At 34.6% G+C, this 25,639-nt stretch overlaps 1 protein-coding gene across 1 annotated transcript in view; it reads right to left on the bottom strand.

Moving 5' to 3' along the window:
* The window catches only part of LOC150086483 (ankyrin repeat domain-containing protein 13C), a 144,124-nt gene that overhangs the window by 40,615 nt on the left and 77,870 nt on the right, over nucleotides 1–25,639 (bottom strand). Inside the window, exons 7-9 of the mRNA XM_090371423.1 lie at nucleotides 22,496–22,627; nucleotides 9,995–10,062; nucleotides 6,068–6,161 (exon numbers count right to left, since the gene is read on the bottom strand). Coding sequence (XP_090227549.1) covers nucleotides 6,068–6,161; nucleotides 9,995–10,062; nucleotides 22,496–22,627 — 294 coding nt within the window. The remainder of the gene's footprint in view (nucleotides 1–6,067; nucleotides 6,162–9,994; nucleotides 10,063–22,495; nucleotides 22,628–25,639) is intronic.

The following is a 25,639-nucleotide window of genomic DNA, read 5'->3' as shown; positions in this document are numbered from 1 at the left end:
AGGGGAAGTAAAGAAAGGTGACACTGGTTACTTAATTTTTTAATTTAATTAAAATTTTATTTATTTATTTATTTGGCTGACTAGTATTATAAATGGATAGTGTTTATTTAGCTGATTAGTTTTATAATGGCTAGAGAGGCAAGGAATATTCGTCCCCCATTCAAAAAAAACCTTCACACTTTCCCTGTCGCCAAAAAAGTAGTTATCCAATTGCAAATTGAACTTGACCAAGCCCTGTGACTCAACCATCGTGACAAGCAATGCATTCCAATAGTCTCCAACACTGCCTGAAATGGCTAGAGAGGCAAGGAATATTCGTCCCCCATTCAAAAAAAACCTTCACACTTTCCCTGTCGCCAAAAAAGTAGTTATCCAATTGCTAATTGAACTTGACCAAGCCCTGTGACTCAACCATCGTGACAAGCAATGCATTCCAATAGTCTCCAACACTGCCTGAAAGTAAACTTCATGAGATTAGGCCTTTTGTTACTCCCAAAAATTTTGTATGTGTCCCCAGTTCTCTCTTAAATATACTTCCTAATTTATTTTACTGATTCCCTTCAGGACCTTGTATACCTGTATCAAGCTGTCCCCACTTCCAAGGTGTCTAAGTTGGCAAAGTTTGGAAGCCAACACCCTCTAAGCTGTTCATATAGACATTGATTAATTTCTCCTCATCAAGAATGATGTGACATAAGCTTGCTTCCTTGCATAATTTTGATACTAATAATGTATGTTGGAGGATTAAGAAGATGAGACATTTGTAAATATTGCAAACTCAACAGTGATGATATTGAAAGAATTCTCTAGAGATCTAGTTGACTCTCTTTCATTCAGGGATACACTGAATGAAGAGATCTATTAACTTTTTTTTTTAAATTACTAACTTTTGGATCTGAGATATCTCTGATTCAAAGTTTAGTAATCAAGACCACCTGATCCAGGAACATGGGACAACCCTAAATACTGCCAGCTCAATGAAAATGTTGAATATTGTTTGGTGACCACTAAGACATATGGATCTACTGCCACCCAATTTCCCCACCAGGGTTACTTTAATAAAATTACTCAACCAACTCTCACAGATTATAAAAATCTATAAAAAAGTTATTAATTACTGGAATAAGTTGCCTTCATTGGCAGTTGAGATTGAGGCTGAGCTGACAGCTTGGGGAAATTCAAAGGTCAGCTGGATAGCTACCTATGTGAGGAGGGAGAGGAGTCATATAGGCAGTTTATTTTATTTTATCATTTATCTATTATTTTTAATTAATTAATTATTTTTCTTTTTTATTATTTTTTTGGCCAGTGTAGCAAAAAACCTTGGGCTTCCTTGCAACTTATGGATAATAACTAATACTAAAAAAAAACTGAGAAGAGTCTCTAACATAACTCAGGTCTCCTAAGCATTGCTACAAGAGAGGCCATCGCTTATTTCCGGTATATTTTGTAATTATCGTAATATGGTCAAAGAAATACTAATACAATAAAGTTTTGGGTGATTATTCAAATCATCCAAAACTCTCAAATCACATCATACTTCTAATAGGTTCTGTGACTTTCATTTGTCTTGTTTATCGTGTAACTCTGGAAATCAGAAGACAGTAATCAGCCACCCTAAACTTCAAAGTGTTTGGCTACTTCTGTGCACATGTTAGATTCCATCCTTATGTTTTAACCTTTTTTTTTTTTTTTTTTTTTTTTAAGAATTTAGGGTCATCAGTTAAAGATTTTATTTTTCAGTGTTTTTGTGTTTACAAGTTCAAGATGCTATTATAATCCAGTTAAGTGCATGCTAATGTTCTTACATGATATAGTAATGTATAGGTAGTTCCCGACTTTGAGTTAATTCGTTCCTAATGCACACTTGGGAATTTATTTCCCACAGACGTAATGTTAAAACAGGGGTTACATTCTCAACAATGAAATTTGACCATAGTAATGTTAAATAAAGGTCAACAAAACAATAGTTTATGCTTATACAATAATTATTTATCCAAAGAAATGAAAACATAGCCAAACATAGCAACCTTTAAAATCAAGCAAATTATAATAATAAAGAAATTATGTCATACAAATGTTAAAGAACGTTTATTCTTCATCACCATCGACTAAATGCACAATCATTGATGGTTCTTCACTCATTGTTGGCTCGGCACTTGTTGGTTTGTTGGAAGCACAAGGAGTAGTCTTCTTCTTTGGATATATTTTAAGAGTCATTTGTTTCCAAGACAGTCTTCTCTTTTATTTATAAATTTCCCGATAGCATGCATAACCATTTTTTTAATCTGTAGCAACTTTTCTAGTGCACTCAAAATTTGAATCTTGTGACTCGAAAATCTTAATTGCTTTTTCTGTGTTGAAAAGCTTCCTCAAGCCCCTTGAGAGTGAAGGAACGAACAGCAGTTTCAGCTGTTAAATCTTCTTCTTCCTTGCTTCTTCTCATTTTGCCATTTCAAGATGGTCTTCATTTGAAGCTCTCCATTGTGTGTTTGAAGAAGATTGGTGACATCAGATGTAGAAACCTCGAGCTGCAACTGGTTAGCAATATTAACAACCGCTTGTTTCATTTTGTACAATCTCTGCTGGTTCTTGAAATCCTTCAAAATTATCAATAAACTGATGACAGAGTTTATTCCAAACACCCTTCATGTTCTCTGTAATTTTGTCCCAGGCTTGTTTTATTGTTTTAATTGCATCTAAAATATGGAATACTTTCCAAAATTCTTTAAGAGTTGGACCACCCTCCTTATCTCTGCCTGAACAAATAAACGAATGCATAGTAGTAATGTATTGTATAGCTACACGTGTGGTTTAAAATGCCATATTTATGAATGTTTAGCATTTATTTATTGCAATTAATGTTCATATTTTCAATTCTGTTGATACTTGAAAATAAAAAAACTCGCAAACCCGGGAACTCGTAAAGCGGGTACTGCCTGTACCTGATTCCTATAACCTTTATATTGCTTACCCATATTTATAAAGGGTAACTATATTTATAAGGGGGAGCCCTTGAAAAGAAGTTAAATTTGCAACCCTGACCCCTTTGAATAGAATATGAACATGATATATTTAGCATAGGAGGGGAACCAATATCAGGGAATCAATACATAATGAACCAACAATTATGTCAGTTCACTGTACCACTGATTTTGAGCATTGCGTCATCCAATTCCCCTTTAAACCACTCACAGAATTCAACACAGTGACTGGGGTCATTCTCATTCATAGCAGGTAGCAATCTTGACCAAAAATTTCCATTTACATCTTTTTAGAGTGTGGTATACACTTCCCCTGCTGATTCTAGTCTCATAAGTAGCTTTCCCTATAGATTTTTTTTGTGATGATCCTGCAAATGACTGCAACTCCATAAGAGAATTTTCCTTGCACAAATCCTGTGCACTATCCTATACCTCAAATTTATCATGAATTCATTACTCTTTGTATTACGGCAGTTTTGTTGCAAATTCACATTTCCAGTGTCTTTGAATTTCACACTCGTTCTCAGATTTTTAGTACCACTTTAAAATTGCTTTGCATTGCTTGAACATCAAACATTCAGCTGCAATGTCATTTATGCTTTATATTATGAGTATCACTTTTGTTTTTACAAATAGCGGCATCTGTTATCAAAAAATGTCATGAAAGATGAAAAAATTCAAGTCCAACTATAACACATGATTAAATATTTATGATGAAAGTGCATGCACATCTTTTTGAGACTGTATCATGCTCTACAAGTATACATTCGTTGGACAATTTGGGGAAAAATCCATAAATTAAAGGGGTCCTGTACTTCCACCTGAGATCAGCTCACTATTAAAAGCTGACTATTCAAAGAAATAGTCATCTTCTGATAGCATTAGCAGAAGCATATGATGCAAGAAGTCAAGCTTATGTAGCATCAGCCAAAAAAAATCCGCTTCCCATTTCACCCATCCATTCACTCCAAATGCTTGTCTAGTTCTGCCTTGAACTTATTTAAGTTGTCAACCTCCACTACAACATAACATATTGAATCTTGCTCTGACAATCAACCACCTGCTGGCTAAAGACAAATTTCTGTACACCTATTCTACAACTGTCTTTCCTCAATTTGAATTTGTGTCCCCTCAAGTGAGTAATCTTAGCAAGAGGAAGAATCCCATCAGCACTGAGCTTGCTCAATGACATTCAAAGCCTTATACACATAAATCAAATCATTTCGCAGGTGCCTAGTCTTCAGGCACTACAATTTGCAGAACTTAGCACTGAAATTTGCCTTTCTCGGTAACCGCATCCCTTTGTTCCAGTCACCAATCTCATTGACTTTCTCTGTACTCATTCCAGCAGCTCTACACCCTTCCTAAAATGAAACCTCCGAACCTGTATGCAGTACTCAAGGTGCCTTATACAAGGAAATAACCATCTCCTTATCCCTGCTAGGAAAATTCCTGTATAGTATTTTTAATTCTGTATAGTTTATAATATACAGGGTGTTTCAAAAACAGCTTTACAACTTTGAAAGTTGTATCTAAATTTATTTAGAGGACATACACAATATTTTGAAATGTCAGAATGTAGCAAAGCACTTCAAGTTTTACCTCGGATAGTTATGATTCAACATGACTTCCATTTGCAATGTGGCAGACGTCCCACCTGTAGTCAATTCCTTGCCACATGTGGCGTAGCATCTCTGGCGTAATTTCTGCAGTTGCAGAAATTACGCCAGAAATTACGGTAATTTGAGTTTAGAGCTCAGCAACACATGCACATTAGGTTAGGGTGGTATATATACTAGATCTTTAACAAATCCCCATAAGAAAAAAACCATAGGTGTACGAGGTGGCCATGCTATCGGCACCCCTCGACCAATTCACCGACCTGGGAAACGGGTGGTGTTGAGGTGCTCATGCACTTCTCCAAGGTAATGAGGGGGGTACACTGTCTTGCTGGAAGTGAATGCATCCTTCTTGGAAGTCATATCAATTTGTAGAATGAGGAACTGTTGGAGCATGTCTAAATACACGATATCGGTAATGGTCGTCTTCACGAAAAAGAAGGGGCCGTACATTTTTTCTTTGCTGAGGGTGCAAAACGTTCACCTTTGGGCTGTCACAAACACGTTCCAGGGAGGCATGTAGATTTTCAGTGTCCCAAATCCTGCAGTTGTGGGTGTTGACCTTACCAGTGACATGAAATATGCTCTCATCACTGAAAATTATAGTCCAGGAATCCTCATCGTCTTCTATCCAATGCAACATTTGCATACAGAATTCCTTATGAACCAGGCTGATCTGCATTCGTAAGATGTTGCACAATGGATAATTTGTACACCTTTTAAGTGTAAACGTTTTTATAACACTCGCCACACAGTCATAAGTGGAATACCACTTTCCCGAGATGCACGCTGTGTTGACTTTTGTGGACTTTGAAAGAAGCTATCCTTAACCCTTTCGACGACATCGTCAAGAACATGTGGCTGACTGGATGACTTGGCTGCCACACAGAGCATTAGGTCTCAAAAAAATTTGTGCCACGTGTACATTGTAGGCCTACCTGGGAGGTTCCTTGCAATACTGAGTGCCAAACTTCCTTTGAACTTGTGTAGCAGACTTCATTTCTTTGAACCAAAACACACAACGAGCCCACTCTGCAACTGTAAAAGTTGCCATCTTGATCTCAACTGCTCAGGAGCACTTGCAGTGGTAGCATTGGGTGCTAGAGTCAACGTGCATTACACTTGAAGTGTATTGCTATATTCTGACATTTCAAAATATTATGTACATTCTCTAAATAAATTTATATACTCTTTCAAAGTTGTAAACCTGTTTTTGAAACACCCTGCATAATTCCTGTATAGTCTGGATGTTGGTGTTCCCCATGTATTAGCAAGTCTTGAAATAAAAGTTTATGCCCACTACAGTCTTTGAGAGGATAAGTTGAAAGCAAATTACCAAAATAAGTGTAACTTATTTTAACTTAGAGCTTCATAATTATTTTCTCAATATATCAAAATCATTTTTATAAGCTCAATTATTATGAGCAAACCATGAATAAACAATTAGTGAAGGCAATAACCTACCTCAGAATTATCTAAATGAACACTGCTGCCTTTAGTGAAGCTTTCTATTAAAGCTTTATTTTTCTGTAGATCTTCATCAGTTAGGTGCTCCCTTCTGAAAGCAGAGATATAATAGCAGCAGAGTTAAACCAGTAGCTTATAAAATGTTCAAAATTATGTATTTCATGAAAAAATGATTTTAGCACAGACTCTTGTGGACTGATCTGATTTTAATTCAGTAACAAGTAGCAATTAAAACTTATTAATGAACTTGGACATCATAATGCCTAAACTATCTTTTACATTTGTGTCATAGTTTGTAAGTTAATGTATTCAATGTATACTTAAGCCTGAAGATACACAGGGGTATTTAAAAAAATTGAAAAAGAAAGTTATTACATAATTTGTATCTTTCAAGATGAAGAACACTGAGATATGAAAAAGAAGCAAGATTAGCTTCTTGAAGCAAAAAGCAAAAAAGCGTATGTAGTGGGTTGTTATCTTTTTTTTGTCAGAAGACAACTAAATTTATCTTTAAAGTAAAAATTTTAGCTTTTCAGTACTCACTATATAGAGTGATCATATTAAACGAGAACCCACGAAAATACAAATCATCTTGAGTAAAGAGTGCCTGAGACACAAAATCACCAAGTAATATATTTTATTCTTTGATGTTACTCAATTAGTAACAAATGATGAATGTCATCATAGTGATCATTTTCCATTTGCTAAAATGATTGCTATGATCACAACATAGCATGTTTGAAACACATTAAACATTCCTCAGTCATGACAGTCAATTTGGGAACATGACAAATAAGCTTCCATATCAGATTTTGATGAGCCTTATGACATCAAAATTGCCTACAAACATCACTTTAAACACTTAAATGACTGTTATTCAGGTAATATTCCACCATAAACACATGATCTTCTATCTAAATGCATGTTTGTGCTTGTATTGTGCATATGCACTTGCACAATACAAGTGCAAACATGCATTTAGATAGAAGATTGTGTTGACAGCTTGCAATATTTGCAAGCTGTCAACAGCTGGGAACTCGTGCACAGAATAAAGAATGTTGTTTGTAAATTTCATGTCTTTAGCACTCTCTTACTCAAATTATTTGCATTTACATGGGTTCTCATTAAAAATCATCATTCTGTTGGTGGCAAAACTAGTATCAACAAGTCCATCACCATGGAGGGGACAAGAAGTCAGCAGGCCCAATAGCTGATTCGTTATGGTTGCTAAAGATCACAAGGGGAGTCATTCAGGAATCTGGTGGGGGCTCAGAACTTATAGTTTTACTACTGCACTCTGTATTAAGATTAAAAAAAAAGGACACAGTACATTACACGACCTTGACAGGAAATGTATAAACAGAATCAAAATGTCCATGGTCTGCAAGTGCCTGATGGTATGAAAAGTTTTTTATTTATAAAAAAATATTTTTTTTTTTATAAATAAAAAAAAATCATTCTAAAAACTTGAGACTGAACTAAAGAGGAATGTGGTTGGCATTTCATATTATAAGTGAAGTAGAAGAAGTAGAACTGGTTGTATGAAGTAGGTGAACTATGGAATAAAATTGACTAAAAGCTTGAAAAAAGCACTTGGATCAGTAATATAAATAAGTTCAGTAGCTATTAGAAATTATAAGCAATTGAAGTGGCATGATAATGCTTTTCTGCAGTTAAGATGAACAGAAAAAAAAAGGGGGGAGGGAGAACAAGTAAAGGAGGGAGTAGTATTAGCTTATAAAACTTATGTTACTGTTAATTTGATTTATTAAACGTTTTGTTCCATCGTGTGCTACGCACTGATGCTCCTGCCCACCTGGGTATGGAGGCACCAAACGTTTTAGTATCCTTATAATTTAAAAGGAAGTGTTTAGTTCCTTTTTAACTTAACTGGAACTTAGTAAGTTTGTTTTTTTAACAGCTTGAATTGGATCATATTTTGAGAACTGAAATGGAACTGGAATTAGTTCACTATTTTTCAGAAGTTTCCAAGCACTACCAATAAGGTAAATCTGCTATTTATTTAACTCCTCTGATGCTTGAATTTTAAATAAATAACTGATGCTATCAATATTTAAAACATTTAGACTGACTCATGAATAACAGTGTCATTGCTAATATGAACACAAACCCAAGCTATTATGGCCAGAAATAAACCTCTGTCAATGGAGGGACCAAGGTGTCTCAAACCAAGGATTGAATGCAGAAATGGATACAATTTTTAAATTAGAAGACTAGTTTGGTTTTGTCAATCATTTAAAATCCAATTCAACTTTAGTGAAATTTGAAATCACACATTTTAGATTTCAATAAAATTTAATTATTATTAATCAATAATTAAAAATTATTGATTAATAATAACAATGAAAAATAAAAATAAATTAACACAATACATGAAAATTAATGAAGTTATAGCTACTAAACTGCACTTCTGAATGTGTTGCTTATTACAATTTTATATGGTATTGTATTTCTTATAAATAAAATATGCTTTCAAAATTATCTCTGTACAAATTCAGTTTAACTAAAAATATTTAGATTATGTATTTTTTTTCTCTATTTATTAATAATTTCAAAGTCTATAAATAAAATGAAGCTGGATAATTACTGTGCTTCAGATTTTAAAAATGCAGTAAAATCAATAAGAACAAATAGCAATGCTTTCTAATTAATTAATTCATTCAGCAATGGCTTATTATAGCAGCACTCAAATTAATGAGAAAGTTAACAGTACTTCAAGCCCTAGCTGAATAATTATATAACTGTGATTTTTTCTAAGTAATTATGTTCTCTGAGAAGTTTGTTGCAATTGGAGTTTACTGTACTTGCTTTTACCAACAATATCCCATCTTTAATGATATGCAAAATTTGTTAGCTTGTGCACATAAGCACAAGCTGAGATAACAAATGAATTTAGAGCAACAACTTTGGGCACACAAGTGCTGAAAAACATTATTCAGTGCAAAGAACAAATTTAGTTTGCTTTTTATTGCATACACAACTGAGACTTTTATCAACCCATGTGTAGTAACAGAAGCACACCTTTAATAATAATTTAAAAAATTCTATAAACTTAATCATCAAAATAATTCAATTTTTTTTTCTAATTTTTATCAAATACCAAAGAAGAAAAATTAATAGAATTTATTTTCCTAAAATATTGACCATAGCTACATAATATTGCATCATAAAAACTAACAAGTTAGGTCAAGTTCACAATTGTGTTACATTTCCAGTACATTCAATTACCAACTGAAGTTCAAAGCTGTTACCTATCTATCTATTCCATTCTCTCAACTATTTATCAACTCTAACATATAATTCATGTTCTTTTTAAAGAGAATGTTGTTAAGAAACCTGCTTTGGAAGAAAATTTAGACAACCCCACACAACATGTATGTTATGTATGTTATGACAACATGTATGTTATGAGTAAGTCAACTACCAAAATACAGCATTCAAAAATTCAATAAATCAAATTTAAAAAATATTTTATATGCAATTAATAAAATAAACAAAAAAGTGCAGATAACTGAAACACCAGGAATTTGTACAAGGATAACACAGACATTAAAGGAAGAGAAAACTTATATAGAATGTGAACAGAGGTGGTGATGGGAAATAAGGTAAAGCACAATTCTGTACTATGAAATAAATTGAGTTTTGATGCTATCAGATGGCAATAGCAAATATGAAATTATAAATATAACCAAGTAGGTTTTTAGTTAAACAAAAATTAAATAAAAAAAAAAGACATCCAGCATTTTTCTTTACTTTGAACATTGTACTGCATTTAATTACAAAAAATAAAATAAAATTAATTATAAGTTGCAATATGTCAGGAACCTTATAATAAGTTTTTACAATATCACACATAAAAGATATAATGATAATAAAATTATTTCAAAGATAAAGACAGCTCACCTTTTCCTTGATTCTAAGACAAGGCCATTGATAAAATAGAAGTCAGCAAGAAAAGGTCCAACCATTTCCTAAGAGAATAAATTAGAAAAATTCAATAAATTAAGTAGGATATTTTAAAAATGTTCATTTTAAGTTACTTTTTTTTCTTCAGTTGATCAGAAAGAGCAACTGAAGAAAATATAAAGTTAATCTTTAAGAAATTTCTAGATTATTCTCAAATATTCTAGAAAGTTCTTAAATATTATTTAAGTTCTTCGATTTTTGTCATAATAGAAAATATTTCAATAAAAAATTGGTAAACAAGGTGATCTTATTTTAATAAAAACTTTGAAAATTAAGAAAAATGAAACGTGATTCCAAATTTTTAGGTGGGAGTGTACATATTTTTTGCATTTATGGCAATTTTAGAAATTATTACTTGAACAAAGAATTTTGCATTTATTTATGCACACAACTGCATAAATAAAGTACACAAAATATTAACTTCTTATACTCTAATTATATTGAAAGTTAGTATGAGGGCTATCCAGAAAGTAAAGATACTAAGACTAGTAAGATTCATTTAATGATACAGGAAATATAACATTATTTTTCTCCATGATTCAGGAAACTAACTAAGACCATCAAAATCTGTACATCATTCATTGTCAATTTCTTCCCTAAAAAGTGTTTCACAGCCCAGAGAGATAGCATTTCCAAGGGAGAAAGGCCTGGACTATGCAGTGGATGTAACAAAACCCTATCAGTACCATCTAAACTACTTCTGGATCTCCACAGCTGTGTGTGTGGTGTGGCACTCTCATGAGCAAGATCAAAATACAGCTCGCCCCTGCTATAATGAACAATTTAGGTAAAAAAAAAAAAAAAAAAAAAGCATGCAGTACCAATGCACATTATGGCATGGACATTTTCCCTGAATTTGTGTGGAAAATGTGCATGCTATAACATGCACATTTTCATACAAATGGTCTGTTAGTTCAGGAATAGGTTCCATAAATTCTATAAATTGATACTAGTGATCCAATTTTCAAGCTTATTTTTATTGATATATTATGCTATGATTGGTAAATAACATATTAAAACTCCAATGTTATTGAATAAAAATTTATTGAAAAAACATACATTAACAATATTGTTTCATTTTAGGCAGCTAATTTTTCAACTGGAGGAAGGGGAAGTAATTTTCTTGTATTGGGCTGTTTTTTTTTTTTTTTTTTTTAAAGAAAAAAATGTAAAATCAGCATCCTAGCTTGCTTTATGTCTTCTCTGTCTCTTCTAAAAATAAATGTGTAACTGCTCAACAGATCATCCAGTTTAATTTTCTTTTGGATGTGCAGCTTCTTTTGATATCTGAATCCATGTCAGAAAGTATTTTTTATAAAGAAGCTTATTTTTATTTTAATATTTAATGCATTCTGTTCTTTTTTTTTTTTTTTTTTTTTTCATTTTTAAATGCTATCATTACACTCACAGACAACCAAACTGAAATGATACTAGTTTGAAAGCAGGTAACAGCAGCATGTGGGTTTCATGTAGTAACTTTAAACATGGTGTAAGATGGCATGCAATAGCAGGATCAGCTGTAATACCTGATTCCTGCTAAGGACATGTTTATCATACACATCAACAAGCACAAGTCACCACAGTGAATTTCTGTGGATGTGTGCTACCTTTGGCATCCAAAAATTGGATGCCTCATAGCTCAAGTGTTTTCCACATTTCTATCATCACTGCTAAATGAATGAAGATGACACATACTTGTGAGACAAAAGAAATTTTCAGAGTTTAAAAAGAATACAGTGCATACTGCTTATTGTGATCACAGATATGTTATCACTTTTATGAAGTCCCAATCAGATGTATACTAATACATATTAAAAAAAAATGTCTATTATAATCAACACTTCAGTTTATGTTATCCCTGTTTTGCCTCATCAGGGTTTATGCATGTGCAGTGGAGGTGATTACATAACATCCCAATTTGTTCTTGAACTCCAACATGTATAGTCATTGTTGTTGCTTTGTACAGTTTGTATGGTCTGTCAGTGTCATTACTCCATGAAAGAAAGTACTGTATCTATACACCTACCAATCTGACTGCTTTACTGTAGAGCATTAACCCTTTTCCAATTCTTGATTGTAATATTTTCTTTATTTGTTTTTAATAGTTTGAATAGATTTCCAGAAACATTGAGTTTCTGGAAATCTACTTTATTTTTACTGATGACTTCTGAAAGAAACAGTGGTCACTCAAATTAAAGTATTTTATATTGCTTGATTTTAATGTTTTCTTTCTGTTCTTTCCAACTTTTTATGCTTTTTACTTCCACATCAGTAAACTCTGCATCCGTAAACACTGAACAGCTGCATTTAATGATGTCAATGATATACAGAAATTTTGCTAGCAGGGATAAGGAGGTGATTATTGCCATGTATAAGGCAATGGTCAGGCCACATCTTGAGTGCTGTGTATATGTCTGGCAGCGTCATTTAGGAAGGATGTAGAGTTACTAGAACGAGTACAGAGAGGGGCAACAAGACTGGTGAGGGGAACAAAGGGGTGGTCTTACAAAGAAAGGCTTAAGTTCTGCAAATTGTGGCATCTGGAGACTAACCACCTGCGAGTTGATCTGATTGAGGTGTATAAGGCCTTGAATGGATTGAGCAGGCTCAATGCCAGTGGGATTCTTCCTCTTGCTCAGATTACAAACTTCAGTGGGGCATAAACTGAAATTGAGGAAAGACAGTTGTTGAATAGATGTGTGGAAATTTGCCTTTAACCAGCGGGTAGTTGATTGCTAGAACAAACTTCCATCTCCATCGGTCTTTGTGGAAGTTGATAACTTTAATAAATTCAAGGAAGAAGTGGACAAACGTTTGGAGCGAATGGATGGGTGAAATGGAAATTTTTTTTGAAGTTTGCTTTCTTGGATTATATGCTAATGCTAATTCTTATTTTATTGGTTATTATTATCAATTGGTTATTGTTATCAGTTTAGCTGAGTCCTGAAGTGATCACAACAAGAGAAGTCGATCATATATACCATATTTTCTGGATGATAAGATGAACCTACGTTTTAGAAAGGAAATTTTTGGAAAAAAATATTTTACTGCACATCTTTCAAACACATTTTCACGAGTGCTAAGTAAGCAAAATGTTAGCATATAATGAAAAACTTTTATTCATTGTATTGTGTCATCACTATTATCACACTCGTCATTACTGATGGTGTGGTCTGAATTTTCACTTTCTTCAAAGAGTGCATCACCTTCAGGGCAATCAAAGCATTGCTGATTTTACACTGCTCAAAGGAAATGGCAACTGTCTCATATTTCATGAACTCTGACTAATTTTTCACCAAACTACACACCTGGAAAGTGATCAGTCCCTTCATTCATCCCATTAGTGCCAAATCATGATCTGGTGCCTCCATCCATCTGGTTTGCTCCTCTCACACATGAATAAATACTTTAAAGGGTTTGTTAATGAGATGCTCAATGGCTGCAGTCAACTAAGGCCTCCTGGAGTTACTCCTAATTCCATGTTTAATTCAGCAACTGTCCTTTTTGTTGCCTCTATTACATGTGTGTGGTCTGAAATGGTCACACAATAAAATTTTTTATCATTTTGTTTATACTACTTCTAGTTAGAGCTAAAGACACAGACATTGTATGTATCTAGTATACAGATAATAAGACATGAGAATTTCAGGCAATATTTCCCAGTGAAAAAGTATGTATTTTTTTTTTTTTATGAAAACCCCAAACACGAAAGGTATCAAAACCTATAGTACTTAGTACCGTGCATGGGTTGAAGGAGAAGTATGGGGGAGGGGGGGGGTTGCCGGAAACTTTGCTCTAGAGACTAAACATGGGTTTCACCACTTCAAGCCTCCAATAAGCAAAGTGGTAGTATTTCACCGATTGATGAAAGTCATCTACCACCTGCAGCAGTGTGGAAAATATAGTAATTTCAAACCAAAACATATGTACAGCATATATAAGTTCTGCATATTAAACTTTGGCAGCCACTGTTCTATCATTTGTTTAGCTCCTTTAGGTGCATTTACAAATACATAAAGACTACAATGACATCCCCATGCCTGTCCATTTGCACAAAATAAATCAACTTCCAGTGGAGGGATCTTCATGAAATTTTATATCCAGTTCTCTTAGAAAGGTCCATTAAGATATCTCAAATTTCATTGAAATTAAAGTAATAGAAATCTGGATGAGCAGAAAAGAAAAATTCTCAGTTTAAACACTGATTACAAAAGTGATTGTTTTTTTGAAGAGCTGTTTTTTTTGTAATCAATTTACTGGACAAATAAATAATAAAATATCACTATTTTTATTTTAATGATCACAGATCTGTGAAATGTGTTACATTTTAATTTTTATTAAAATGCAGGAGGAAAATAAGTATTACAAAAAACTGAGTGAATGTTATGTACTAAAGTATGTGCAGTGAAGTGAAAAGAATTAATTTTATTTATTAATTTTATATATAATAATTAATTCATACACAGTTGGTTATTTACTTTTTGATTTCCATAAAGCACAGAAAAATTCAATAACTGAAGCAAAAAAAAAATTAACATGACTGAAATGTATTATAATAGAAACATTTTTCCTTGTGATTCTCAAATAAAAAATAAAGATGTACTTTGCAGAACCTTCTTATAATTTAAGGATAGCTAAAAAAAGAAACCCACAATTACCTTGCTAATTAGTCTTCATTCTTTAAGCAAAGTGTTTTGTGTTTTTTGTAGCATTTATAACCTTTAGTTTTGTGCACAAAAATTATGGAGGAAAGCAATATATACAGCCACTCCCCAGCTTATGTAATACACTACTTAAAGAAATTCGACTATGTAAGTTTTTGCGACCGGTGCAAACTTAAAAAAAAAATTGTGGAAATGTATTTTGCACTCCATAGGAATAAATGGAGGTATCATGAAAATATCGTTATTGTTATTGTTATTTTTTGGTTTTTAGGAGCATAAGCAACTAAGGCCATATTGCTCTGGGGATATGCGGTGGTCATTCCTTGACCTTTCCACATCCTCCGTATTTGGTGGTGACGGGATCGAACCCCGGTCTAATCAAGAAGCGTGTGCTACGCACTGCTGCTCCTTCCCACCTGGCTACGGAGATGCCTGAAAATATCGTAATGTGAACCCAATAACACACTTTTTTTTTTTTCGGTAATTCGTTTCAAGACCTCAGAAGTTGAAATCTTTGCTATATAACTAAGCTATTTATTTCTCTGAAAGGTCATTTTTATAATGGAAATTGCACTATACTTTCATCATTATCATATGGTAATTAAAGATTTAATTACCATCAGGGGTAAAGGAAAGGGTTTTTGCTTCCGTAAAGGTGAGTACAGTGGTCTCCGACAGTTTTTAAATTCTGTACAGTGGGATCAACTGACGATGTTACCAACAGAAAAATTCTAAGTGGGAAGCATTCAAAGAATTAATCGTGGAAGCTACTAGACTTTATATACCGATTAAGAAATATCGTTCAAGGTTTAGGCCTAAATGGTTATCAAATGAACTAATGAGACTCGTGACAGAGAAGAAAAATGCATGGGATGCATATAAATTATCAAGCGACTCGGAAGCCTATGGCAGATATAAGCTAGTCTGTAATCAGGTCACAAAGGAGGTAAAGCAGGCGAAGGCAGATTACGAGAAATCCTTGGCAAAAGATGCTAAGAAAAACAGCAAGGATTTCTTTACTTATATAAACTCTAAAAGGAAGGGGATGAATCTGATTGGTCCACTTGACATTGATGGTTCGACTGTTGATGATCCTGCTCAGATAGAAAACAAACTGAATGAGTATTTTGCATCTACATTCACACATGAGGAATTATTAAGGTTTGAAAATGGCAGAAGGTTATCAAATTGTAGCAGGATACTTAATGATTTTCTAATAACTGAAAGCAAAGTGGAGGAGAAATTGTTGAAGTTAAACATAAGAAAAGCACCTGGGGTGGATGGGATCTAGCCAGTTATATTAAAGGAGGCGGCAAAGCAACTAAGCAAACCCTTAGCCATAATTATGAGAGCACCCTTGGATTTGGGGGAGGTCCCCACGGACTGGAGATGTGAAAATGTATCCCCAATTCACAAAGGGGGATCGAAGGGTGACACGAGTAATTACAGACCAGTTAGTTTAACTTCTGTTCCGGGTAAAATAATGGAGTCAATGGTTAAAGATGCATTGCAGGATCATCTAGACAAGACTGCAGCAATAATTCAGACACAGCATGGGTTTGTTAAGGGAAAGTCTTGTCTGACAAATTTGATAGGATATTATGATGTGGTTACAAAGGAACTGGATGCAAAAAATAATTTTGATATCATATATTTGGATTTCAGGAAAGCTTTTGACACTGTTGCACATGGAAGGCTATTGTACAAATTGGAGCAGAATGGTATTAAGGGTAAGTTGCTACAATGGATAAAAGGATGGTTAAGTGGGAGAAGACAGAGGGTGGTAATCAATGGGTGCTGCTCTTCGTGTACTAATGTTATTAGTGGAGTCCCACAGGGTTTGGTGTTAGGTCCACTATTGTTTTGTATATTTATCAATGATATTGATGAAGGTATATCAGGCTTAATGTCGAAGTTTGCAGATGATACAAAGGTTGGCAGGGTTGTTAATGACAGTAATGGCAGTGTGCAACTGCAACAGGATCTAGATAATATGGGCAGATGGGCTAAGAAGTGGCAACTCAAGTTTAACCTTGAAAAATGCAAAGTACTGCATATGAGTAGAAGTAACCCCAGAGAAACGTACCAACTGTATGGTACTACACTTAAGGTGGTAGAAAATGAAAAAGACCTGGGAGTAATTGTGCAGTCAGATATGAAGTTTTCTGAGCAATGCAGACAGGCTGCCAGGGCAGGTCATGGGGTTTTATCAATGATATATAGGAATTTTGCTAGCAGGGAGGAGGTGATTGTCCCTCTGTATAAGGCAATGGTCAGGCCACGCCTTGAGTACTGCGTACAGGTCTGGAGGCCTCATTTTAGGAAGGATGTAGATTTACTTGAGCGTGTACAGAGAAGGGCAACACGATTGGTGAGGGGAATGAAGGGATCCTCTTACCAAGAGAGGCTTAAGTTCTGCAAATTGCAGTGGCTGGAGACTAGGCACCTGCGCGGTGATCTGATTGAGGTATATAAGGACTTGAATGGGTCGAGCACGCTGAATTCTGATGGGATCCTTCCACTTGTTCAGATTACGAACCTAAGGGGGCATAAATTCAAATTAAGAAAGGACAGATGTAGAGTAGATGTGTGGAAATTTACCTTTAGCCAGCGGGTGGTTAATTGCTGGAACAAACTTCCATCTGTCGTTGTGGAAGTTGACAGGTTAAATAAATTTAATGAGGAACTGGACAGGCATTTGGAGGGAATAGTGTGATTTTTTTTTTTTGGCTGATGCTGCATAAGCTCATACACTTGCATCACATGCTACTACTACTACTACTATGTTCTGTTATAAGAATCAATTTTGAATGCCTTTGTAATATTTTTCTAAAACACATTTCTGGAAGTTAAGACCATAAAACAATAAAAACAATTTGCACTTTCCAGTTCATTGGGCTTTTCTGTTAGCACAATCTATTATAAAAGGGTAGTAAACCCAATCTTATTGCATTTGCGATAATATCGATAACTGGAATTGTGTGGGTTTTTACGTTACGGTATTATGGTGAAGTGAGTTCGCCTTCACCAAAATCTTCAATAATATAAAAAAAACAAATAAATTTTCAGAATCTTCTCTTCATTCCTATTTATTTATTACAACGGTGAAGGGAAAGGGACCAACAGAAAGTTCAAGTGCTGGCAGTGCTAGGAAACAAAACAAAGTTTGTCATCTATTGCATGGAATTAGGTCTCGCTGTTTCAACAGTGAATACTATTTTAAGGGACAGTGCGCATATAAAAGAACATGTTAAAGGATCAATGCATTTAAGATCAACGGTGATCACAAAACAGCGTTCAGGTGCTATATCGAAGGTGGAAAAGCTATTAATAATACATGGATGGAAAATCAGAAGACCAAGTCAAATGGCCATTTAAGCAAAAGCAAGAAGTATTTATGAAGATATTAAGGATAAATATGGCAAACCCCCAGCCAAGTTCATGGCAAGCAACAGGTGGTTTAATAGGTTCAAGCATCCTGCTGGTTTCTAAAACATTAAAGTATGCGGTGAAGTCACCAGTGCCGATTCTGCAGCTGCAGAGTTTTTTGTGATGTGTTGGAAAAAACCCCTTCTAAATCTCCACAACCCTCAACTTCCACAGCAGCATGCTTATCAGCTGGAGAGTTAATTCTGGCAATGATGCTCAAAAGGTAAAACTTGCCGATGTTATGCCTGTCTCCTCTCTTTTTGTAAGTTTATAAGTTTGAAATTTTTGTAATTTTTCCTGCTTATGAGATAACAAAATTGAATAAATAATTCTATTTACATGTTCTTTGAACATTTCTTTTTTGCTTCAATCAAATTTGTGAGTGATGCATAAGCATTTAAGAAAATTCAGACTTACATAGAGTTCCATGGAATGCAACGTTTATGTAAGTCGGGGAGTGGCTGTATTTCACCTATTGTTCCATTCCTTTTTTTTTTTCTTGGAATGATGTTTCAGTTCCAACAAGAATTATTAATCTTTTCAAAGTCCTTTAAAACTTGAAATATCATCATCGTCATCAGCCATTTTCAATCCACTGCAGGATGAAGGCCTCTCCAGCAACTTTCCAATTCCTTCTGTTTTGAGCACTGGCCATCCATTTACTACCCAAAAACTCATGAATTTCATCTATCCATCTCCGCCTTTGTCTTCCAGGTTTTCTTCTAGCTCCTCTTGGGTACCATTCTGTTATTTTCTTAGTCCATCTGTCATCATGTCTTCGAGCTAAGTGTCCTGCCCAAGACCATTTTAGTTCTTTCGTTTTGATAAGAATGTGTTTCTCTTCTTATCTAACAGTCTTATTCCCAGTATAATTCGTTCCATTCTTCGCTGTGTAGTTTTCAGCTTCTCTTCCATTCTTTTGGTGAGTGCCCAAGTTTCACTTCCATAAGTCATGGTGGGGAGTATACATTGATTCATTATTTTATGTTTCAGACAAACTGGGATATTGCTCTTCAGTATGTGACTATATTTCCTGAATGCTATCCATCCAAAATTTATTCTTCTCTTGACTTCCAGCCATTTATCATTATTACAGCTAATAACTTGTCCCAGATAAGTATATGACTCCATCTTTTCAATTCTGCTCCTTCAATCATTATTTCCCTTTCCGTGGCATACTTGTTCATCATTACTTTTGCTTTAGCCATATTCATCTTTAGTCCAAAATCCTTACTAACTGTGCATAACTGATTAAGATTTTCCTCTAATTCTTTAGGATCGTGGCTTATGACCACAATGTCATCTGCAAATAGTAAATGGTTTAGGTACTCTCCGTTCACATTGACTCCTTTCTGCGACCAGTCTAATCTTCTGAAAGCTTCCTCAAGGGCAGCAGTAAACAGCTTCGGAGACATTGTGTCTCCTTGTCGAACTCTTTTCTCGATTTTAAATTTCCTACTGTCTTTGTCTAGTTTAATAGAGGTAGCACTCTCATATATTTTCTTCAAAATCATAATATATGGGGTATCTATGCCTTGTCTTTCCAGTGCCCGAAACATTGCCTTATGCTGTATGGAGTCAAATGCCTTTTCATAATCCACAAATGCCAGGCATAATGGTGTTTTATATTCATTTGCTTTCTCCATTAGCTGTGATATTATGTGAAGGTGATCCATAGTTGAGAATCCTGTCCTAAAGCCAGCTTGCTCTTTCGGTTGATTCTCATCAAGTATTCTTTCTAATCTGTTAGTAATGACCCTTGTGAACAACTTGTAGATGTGGGATAACAAGCTAATTGGTCTTTAATTTCCAATTTCTGATTTATCTCCTTTCTTATGCAGCAAAACTATGATTGCATTATTCCACTGTTTAGGCGTCACACCTTTTCTAATGCACTTTGTGAAGAGCCTTGCCAGTTTTTGTGTTACGTTTCTTCCTCCCAATTTTAACAACTCTACAGTAACTTCATCTTCCCCCGGTGCTTTCCGATTCTTCATTTTCTTCAATGCATGTTCTACCTCATCAGGAAGAATATCGGGTATGTCGTATGTGTTGCTACTTTGGAATCCATCTTCCCCACTGCTGGTATCATTCCCTCGCTCCTTGTATAATTCTCTATAGTAGTCTTCTGCTATGTGAATTATGCCTTCTCTGCTGTTTATAAGTACACCATCGCTATTCTTCAGTTTCAGTATCATTTGTCTTTCTGTATTACTGCTCATGGCTGCTGATTTCAATCCTTTGTTTTCCCTTAATGCTTGTTCTACTTTTCTTCTGTTAAATCTTCTTATGTCCTCTCTGAGTCTCTTTCTAATGGCTTTGCATAACTCAGTATACTCAATTTTCTCCCTGTCAGTGTTTTCCTTGCTCTTCATTTGTCGTCTTCAGTTCATCATGACAAGTGTTTCTTGACTAATTTTTTCTTCTTTGGATTTCTTTTTCCCTATAGGTTTCTTGGGCTTTATCACTTTCAGAAATTTGTAATATTCCTTGTTGATATCTTGGTCCTGAGCAGTCTGCAGAAGCTCAAACTTGTTCTTAAGTTTCAGTACATACTGCTTTTTCTCCTCCTCTGTTATCTCAAAGACCTTTGTATTATTTAGTCGAGTCAGTTTTTTCCTTTCCTTTCCTACATCTATATCAAGTGTACATCTTACCATTCTGTGATCACCTCCAACATTTACCTTATTCAAGACGGTAACATCATTCACAATATATCTTCTGTTAGTGAGGATGAAGTCGATTTCATTAGTTGTTAATCCATTTGGACTCTTCCATGTCCACTTTCTGTTCACCCTTTTCTTGAAAAAAAGTGTTCATTACTGACAGTCCTTGAGATTTTGCAAATTCCACAAGTCTTTCACCTGTTTTATTTCCTTCACCAATTCCAAAATTTCCTATAGTTCCTCTTTCCGCGCTGTTTTGCCTTTTTCCAACCTTAGCATTGAAGTCCCCCATTATAATAGTGTAGTGGGTTTTCTGCTCATCTAGAAGACTCTCAATTTCGGTGTACATTTCTTCAACCTCTTCATCATCATGGCTTGATGTTGGTGCATAAATCATTATAATCTTTAGCTTGTACCTCTTAGAAATCTTGAGTATTAGTCTTGACACCCTTGGTGATGTACTTTTGAATTCCAAAATGTTGTTTTTAAAATCTTTATGGACCAGAAACCCAACTCTACCTTCACTCCTTTCACTGTTTCCATTGGTGTACAGCAGATTTCCACTTGATAAACTTATATGTGATTCATTTCTTCTTCTTCTCGTTTCAGCCAAACCGATGATATTCCAATTCACATTTTCTAATTCCTTTTCCAGCTCTAATATCATGTCTTCACCGATGAGTGTTCTTACGTTATAACAGGCCAAGTTCAGTTTCCGTGCATGGCAGCCTGGTCGTACCCAGAGATTCTTAGCACCCTCTGCTTCCACTCTGATCCTCTCGCTGCCGTAAGAGGGAGAGTGAAAGCTGCTGGGGACTTAGGGCCATTTGTTTCGTCGTGCTTTCATATGCTGGAGGGTTTGGTCTTTTCCTCTTCACGCTGACCAGGCGTCTTGAAGAGAACCACTCTACACGTTCGTTGCCAACTAAGTGACGTAACAAGGCTTACCATCGAGAAGGTGTGAATGAGTGGATTTTAGGGAGGCAGGCCAACCGGACTTCTCCTAAATCTTCTGTAATAGAGAGATATTGGATCCATCAGTGTTTTAGGCTGAGTGTCTGATAACACACAGGATACCTGTTCCCCTCTAAAGAATTAATAGGATTATTAATATTAAAAAATGTGATACACTCATGTATCACATGAAACAACAAAATCCTTCACAGCAGAAGGAGTAGCTATTGTTGGAAAAGGGAAATATATTTTGTAAAAAGAATAGGTGAAATACACACACATTTTATTAAACTAAAGACTATCATAAAAATATGTAACCGATTATTACCTGCCAGTAATTTCTCCCGGCTTTTTACAATGTTAAAATTTCCCCCCCTATTCTAAGTAGAATAGAAAGAAAAAAGTGCTCTAAGTAGAGCACCACCATATGACTACAAGAAAATGTGACTAATGCATCTTACTGATTTCAGGCTAATTTGGGAAAAATTATTGATTCTATGCAAAAACTGAAGTCATATTTGGAATCAGCATGCCCAATTTATAAACACCTAAGAAATGCAGATAAGCAGATCCTTTTTGAAAATTTGTTAATTAATTTACAAATGTGCCCAATCAGTTTACAAGGAAAGGAGGAAGGGTTGATACCAAAATAAATTGGTTCTGATGGCTTCCAAATGAGTCTACTAAATTTATTTTTAAGATATTAAGCAAAATCAGTTACTTACTGTACGATCTTCCCTAAACAACCAACCAGATTGAGCTCTAGTAAATGTAATGGATTTAGTTGACATTTGGGCTGCCATTATATCACTACTCATTAAGATGTCAACTTCATCTTCTAGTTCTGCTTCTGTTTCCTGTAATACAGAAGAACAAAGTAATTTTTTTCATAACTTTATTGAATGTTATTTGCTGCTTATTTTAGTCATGCTAATTTAGGAATTACCAGGAAAACTGATATACTTAATCCCCTCTCTCTCTCTCTCTCTCTCTCTCTCTCTCAAGGCATTGTGTGTGGTAAACAGAAACTGTTATTTCATTGCTATTTAGACAATACTGTCAAAATTTAGGCATAACCAGTCCAGAAGGCATCCATTCCTCCAAGACTATGTCCAGCCTCACACTAAATAGCATGAGAGGTCTGAAATGGGAGATGCCTCTAGTTCTTGCAATGATGATCTTGGCACAACTTATCACACCAAACAATACATTCAATGCCTCTTTTGATTTTCCTGCAGAAAGACATTAGAATTCTGAACAAGTTTGATGACAAGAAGTATGTACTCAGGTCCTGATGGCATTTCTTCACTTGTTGTTAAGATGTGTGTTCCAGAGTTAACTTGTTTTATGTTATTTTATTTTTTACACTCTTATTCCACTGTGTGAATTTGCACACATTCAGCTAAGTCCTAAAAAGGGTGACAGCCTTCCCAACTATCATCCTATTGCAATTACTTCAACACTTTACAAAGCAATGGAGAAAATTATCAACTCCAAATTCATACACTATTGCGAAGCCTTTCATCTGATTAATGACTGCCAATATGGATTTGTTGAGTATCAATCCACTGGTGATAGTATGTGTTACACAACTTTGACAAATTTCATGGAAAAGTTCAGAGAACTCAAGCAGCTGTTTCAATATTTCTAAAGCTTCTCATTACGTTTGGCATTAGGGTTTTCAAAACAGGCTTCCATCTTATATTTTGCCTTAACTGGATAAATAGTTCTGACTGATCATTTAACTGTGATGACAGATACCCTCTATCTTTTAACTTGGAAATTAGGGATGATGAGTTCTGTTATAGTATGTATAATATATTAAAAAAAAAAAAAAAAAAAAGAGAGGAGATGGGTGGTGAGATCATGAACTTCTTATCAAAAGCAGCAGCCTGAGCACAAAAAGAGCATTTGCTGAGTCAGAAGGTACACCTGCCAGCATAGTCTGTGTACTGTGAGCTAGTTGGAAGCAAAGTATGAGAGTGGGAATAATCTACAGAACAGAAGATTGTGACGAATATAACAAGTCTCTACATGCAGATGGAATGGGCAAGCAAGCATGAATGCCTTAATTTGGGTGACTGCAATCTGCCTCTAACTGATTGAAATAAGTGGGAGGAAAACTTGCCATGGGGAACAAAATCATTAAATTAACTAGATGATTATTATTTGTATCAGCTCTGTTATGATATGTATAATATATTAAAAAAAAGATAGAGGAGATAGAGGTTTTTCTTCCCCAGGAAGACAAAAAAAGCCTGGTCCAGGAGATAAAAATATAAAATCTCAGAGAATAACAGAAGAGTGAATCTCATAAAGTTCACCTATGGGCAGGGATTGTCAAAGAGTGAAATAAGTTGCCTCCCAAAGTAACAGAGGCGGTTCTTAATAATAATGTGACTACCTTGAACATAACATAATCTATGACAATTACTATTTTTTTTCTGTTAATTGAGTTATTTGTATGATACCAAACAAATGTCAATGGGGACAAAATACATATATATTTGGAAATCACTGCTGAAAAATTCAAATACTGCACCTAATCAGTTGCTTTTCCAAATGTGCTTGAACAGACTAAAATTAAATTGTGGAATAAATCTGAGTAGCCTTGTTTGTTTATACAAAAAATAAAAAAAATAAAAAATAAATAAATGAAAATTTAAAAAAAAAATCACATCAAGCCACCTGTGAAGTGCCTATCTTAAAAAATTAATGATACTATAAGAAAGAATAAACACTATAATATAAAGTGAAGAAATGCTGCAGTTTGATCTTTCTATTTAAGAAAAAAGTCTTTTGATATGGTTTTAGTTCTCCCACTCCAATTTCATCAATGAGTTGGTCTCGTAATGACTTACCTTCAAACAAATAGTTCCTACCAAAATTAATGATTTTATTTTATTTTTAAAATATGTATCACTACCCTCACAGCTGTTTAGAGAATGGGTAAATTACAATTAGCACAAAATGGTAGTTTGATACAAGAAAGGTGACTCCATGAGAGATTCAATATGGAGATACCTTTCTGGTATCAAACTATATCTATATAATATCAGTGTAGATACACCATAGTCAACTCTTAAAGAAAAACTATGATAGTAATTTGAAAGGCATCATTTCATCTGTATCTCATATTGTGCTCATCCTTCACAACAAGTTTCCATGTATCGCACTACCTCGAATAAGCAATGCTTCACTAATAGAGAAGACTATTGTAACTTATTCTCAGTGGGTACCACCACCCAGACAGCACTGTTTCAAAGCTAGTTGGCTTTTCATCGGTGGATGGGCAGGTACCCTGGTACTGCAAACATGACAACCCAGTTGTGAAATTACACAACATGAGAGAATGTGATTAACTTCCCAACTGGTTTGTCATGTTTGCAATACCAGGGTACTTGCCCCCACACTGATGAAGAGTCAACTAGCTTTGAAACGGTGCCATCTGAGTGGTGGTGGTGCCCACCGAGAATAAGTAACAGTATTCTCTATTAGTGAAGCGTTGCTTATTTGAAGCAGTGCAATACATGGAAACTTGTTGTGAAGGATGAGCACAATATGAGATACAGATGAAATGATGCCTTTCACACTATTATCATAGTTTTTCTTTAAGAGTTGACTATGGTGTATCTATGCCAATACTATATAGATAGAGAATCTTAAACTCTTAAAATATTATGCCCAGTTGCATTTAGTTGTATTTAAATGTATCAAACTATATATAACAAATATAGCAAAACAGTTTGATATAAAATTTAATGAAAATCCATTGAATATAACTAAACATATAAAATAACAACATGTGATACATAGGAAATATTTCTCCTTTATATTTGTTATATTCCAATGAAATTTGAAATGGCTTG

This window comes from Mastigoproctus giganteus, chromosome 4 (assembly GCF_048544385.1).
Source record: "Mastigoproctus giganteus isolate SK-2022 chromosome 4, ASM4854438v1, whole genome shotgun sequence".
NCBI classification, from domain to species: Eukaryota; Metazoa; Arthropoda; class Arachnida; order Uropygi; family Thelyphonidae; genus Mastigoproctus; species Mastigoproctus giganteus.
This window is presented reverse-complemented; position numbering and strand designations above follow the sequence as displayed.